The 3,861-nt window shown below is 30.0% G+C and overlaps 1 protein-coding gene across 1 annotated transcript in view; it reads left to right on the forward strand.

Annotated features, from left to right (window-relative positions):
- The window catches only part of LOC106462664 (regulator of nonsense transcripts 2-like), a 126,482-nt gene that overhangs the window by 89,578 nt on the left and 33,043 nt on the right, over window positions 1-3,861 (forward strand). Inside the window, exons 29-30 of the mRNA XM_013922608.2 lie at window positions 2,460-2,542; window positions 3,770-3,786. Of these exons, the coding sequence (XP_013778062.1) occupies window positions 2,460-2,542; window positions 3,770-3,786 (100 nt within the window). The remainder of the gene's footprint in view (window positions 1-2,459; window positions 2,543-3,769; window positions 3,787-3,861) is intronic.

Genomic DNA, 3,861 nt, shown 5'->3' on the forward strand with positions numbered 1-3,861 from the left:
CATTACCCATTCAAGCCGTCTCCAACCATTATTAGTCTCAAAGTGGGTTCCTCATCATCGAATTTGAGTCCATGATGTATGTTTTTACATCATTTGTATTGCAAGATTCTGAGTCCAGTTTCACAGATTCTAACTGTTGAGTATCAAAACGTCAATGATGTATGTTTTATATAATTTGTATTGCAAGATTCTGAGTCCAGAAGCTTCTATGATTATGATTAAAAAATTATTTCACTTGCCAGTACAGTGGTGGTTTTGTGATTCGCATTTGAATTGCATGGCATACCTATGCTAAGTATCGGGAAATAGGGATAGCGATTTGATTGCTTTCCTAGGACAGCTAGACTTCCACCATATGGTATCTGCAATGTAGTTTTACCAGCAGTGTGATTAGAAATACTGTGCACAAGTTGTTTCTCATTAGAGGTAATAATAAAATAGAAATCATGTAAACTGCAAATGTGTGGCCCATTGGCCTCTAATGCCTCACCATCTTTCTGTGTTTATAATAAGAAAATATTGTTAATAATGAAATGACCGTGAATTTCAGAGAAGCCCCCCCAGTGGCTCAGTGGTAAGTCTGAAGGCTTATAACACAAAACCAGGTTTTCATACCTGTGATCAGCACAGCACAGATAGCCCCTTGTGCATAGCAACAAACAAACTCAGGAGAATCTTTCATCAAAGTTTTTTAACTAGCTCAACATTTCAGCTGTATGTTTTCATCAGGAGCATAAACTTTGTAATGAACTGTATCACTGAAATTATAGTTGTTTTATTTATTCACGATTACAGTCAGCATTATGTAATTCAAAAAATAAAATACACTTCTTCTAGTATAGGGTGGCTGTCAGCAGTGGGTACTGTACATCAGTTTGTGCCCAAATTGAGTATCTTTTAAGTTTATTGCCATAGTTAAAAACGATTATGTGTAATTAAAGTATGTTTGATATTTAAAACTGTTTTAATCCTATGCATATGGGTGGAGTAAATCTGACTAACCTTATGACCATCAGATAACCACGAAACTGTACGTAATGTAACTATCTTCACAAAATTTGACAATCTTTTAATAAACATTCCATGTTTTGTACACAGAAAATCATATTTTTTAATAGATTATGTTTGCTGAAGATTTGTCTGAATTTACAAAGTCTTACAGTTTCATATTTTATTTGCATAACCTATAAAACATCCTCAATAAATATCAAAAGATTTTCAGTAAAACTTTTTCTCTTATATTCTTTACCCTATCACATACTGTAATGAAACCACCCATAATGAAAGTCAAAAAGTATGAAATAATATCAGAAATACATTTTTGTTTCTAGAACGCCTGCAGATTGTAACAGTTACAGTTACTTATACAAAACAGTTTCTTAACAGTTGCACATTTGCTTTCATTTAATTTTATTGTTTTATTGTTCTTTAAACCATATCTAACTAGTGTAATAAAGCAGTAAATTAAACTATCAAGTTACATCAGCAGTGTGCATTCTGTATGCATATTCTAAGTTGTACATTTTAGTCATTTTTATGAAAAAATATATTAAAATGAATAAAAATATATACATATAAATCAAGCCATTTAGCCTTGATGCCTTTTGCACTCGGATGCCTGGTTTAGTAAGCTTATTTTCTTCTTGTCTTGGTTGTCCAAAAATAATTTAAATGTGCATTTTAGATAACAAAAAATATATCTGAAACTATCGAATAGATTATATCAAAACTACTATAATTTATCTGGTTTTCTAACTAACCTATAAATAGGTTACACAATCTTGTTACTGCTTAGAGCAGTGTCTTTAGTCTAAGCATATCAGGCTATCATAACGAGATATCAGATTTTACCAATGAAAAAAACAATCATTTATTTTACGTAGGTTGAAATTTACTTTTTCTATTGGTTATGAACATATCTAATAGAAATGTAAGGGAGAATTATATATATTTCTTAAAAGACAGAGGATATGGGAGAAGTTGGAGTGTCCCTACATAATGTGGCTCAGAGCTACAGATTGAGAATTTATTCAAATAATTATTTTTGAAATTAAGAAATTAAAACTTGTATTTAAATGTGAATTATAAACTACATTTTGATGCCAAGTTTATTAACATACGTTGATAATAAATTAGTTTAATTAAATTTTGAATGTAACTCTAGAAAAAGGTTGTGGCATGTGCACTTTGACTCTCCTGTGTGCGTAGGGTTAAAAGAAAACATGACAGAGAAGAAAATGTTGTTGCTAGTAGCCCTAAATTTCTCAGTGGGAAAAAAAGAAATAAGTAACAGCTATTTGTTAGTGCAATTAAAGGTTAGGTTTGATGCTTGATTATACTTTGTTGTCAATATACAGCTTTACTAAATTAATAAGTTATGAAAGGTTGATGATTCCAGTAAGTAAAATAATTAGATAATTTGTTTTCCTGCCTTTAATAGTAACATTTTGTTTTTACAGGAAAATGTTGGACCTCAGGTAGTTGATGGTGTGCTTGAAGATATTAGATTAGGAATGGAGGTAAACCCAGAGTTATTTTTAATGTACTATTTAAACTAAAGTGGACTAATAATGCAAATTAACCTTGAGTATCAGAAGAGTGGAACTCAGGCTTTCAACAATTACACTAGTTTCTGAGAAATTTGTTAAATATACTTCTAGTACTTCTACTAATATTTTGTCTTAATGTATTTATATACGTATGTATGTGCATTTGTTAAAGTAATTAATCTAAATTAATAAGTATTCTAGGCTTCTCTTACCACATTCTATTGTATACTTTTGGTATAACTTCTGTTTATGTAACATAATGGGAGGTGATTATGTTATTTAACTATACTTTACAACTGTCTACCTGTGAGTTTTGTTTCTATGCTTAAAACATTTAAAATGAAAAGCCTATGTAGCAAACTTATTTTACAATAATGTGGGGGATACTCAGCAACTGAGTACAACTAGTTAACATTTTGCAGCATCTTTACACACCACAAGTAAAACTTAAATTTATTGTAACTCAAACTTTAATTTAGAAATAAGATATTTTTATATCATATTGTCAGTTTGTCTGATTATATGTTGAAAGTGTGGTCTGTTCATTAACCCACTCACTCCGGGTATCCTTTACTGCACATGACACAAAGTTTTAGTGCCTTAAATTCAAAATTTTATTAAACTACTGTTTGCTTGTGTTATACCAATTAGTATAGCATAAAATCTTAGCTAATAATCCTTATTTTAATAGTATATATATATTTTTTAAGTTCTTAGTTTTATAAGGCAATATTTAAAAAAATCCTTAATTCCTCCTAGTGTGACAAATGTGACACATTTTCTCTACGTATTTTCACATTGCTATTTTATCTACCCCCCAGAAACTAAAAATTAAATGTAAATCACTCACTATAAAATTGTCATTGCTCAGACAAACCATAATTTTTATAGCCTTCAATTTTGTTTGGTTACATAGCTATCAAGTAGAAAATGAGACTCCACCTGTTACATCCTCTATTTTAGGATTTGTTAATACTTCTCTTTTACATTTAATTATATATTACCTATAACCAATAGAAAGCAGGGTTTTCATCTATCAAATGACATATTCTATTACATTGTGTTCTGAACACAGAATAGTCAGTTTCACTTGTAATACAACTTTGGTTCCCATTGAAATGACAATAGCTAGCTTGGGTGCCTTTGTAATAGCTCTTGTTGAAAGGCACAAAAATTGTGATTGTTAGAGGAAATTGTCTACATGTTTTGCATGTTATCAGTCTATATTCATACTCAGGTAAGTACTTTGTTTCTTGTTTTTTATGTTTATTCTTTATTTATTATTATAAAAGTAACTAAAAAGTAAAATTAG

The sequence above is a fragment of the Limulus polyphemus genome, unplaced genomic scaffold (genome assembly GCF_000517525.1).
Source record: "Limulus polyphemus unplaced genomic scaffold, Limulus_polyphemus-2.1.2 Scaffold1219, whole genome shotgun sequence".
NCBI classification, from domain to species: domain Eukaryota; kingdom Metazoa; phylum Arthropoda; class Merostomata; order Xiphosura; family Limulidae; genus Limulus; species Limulus polyphemus.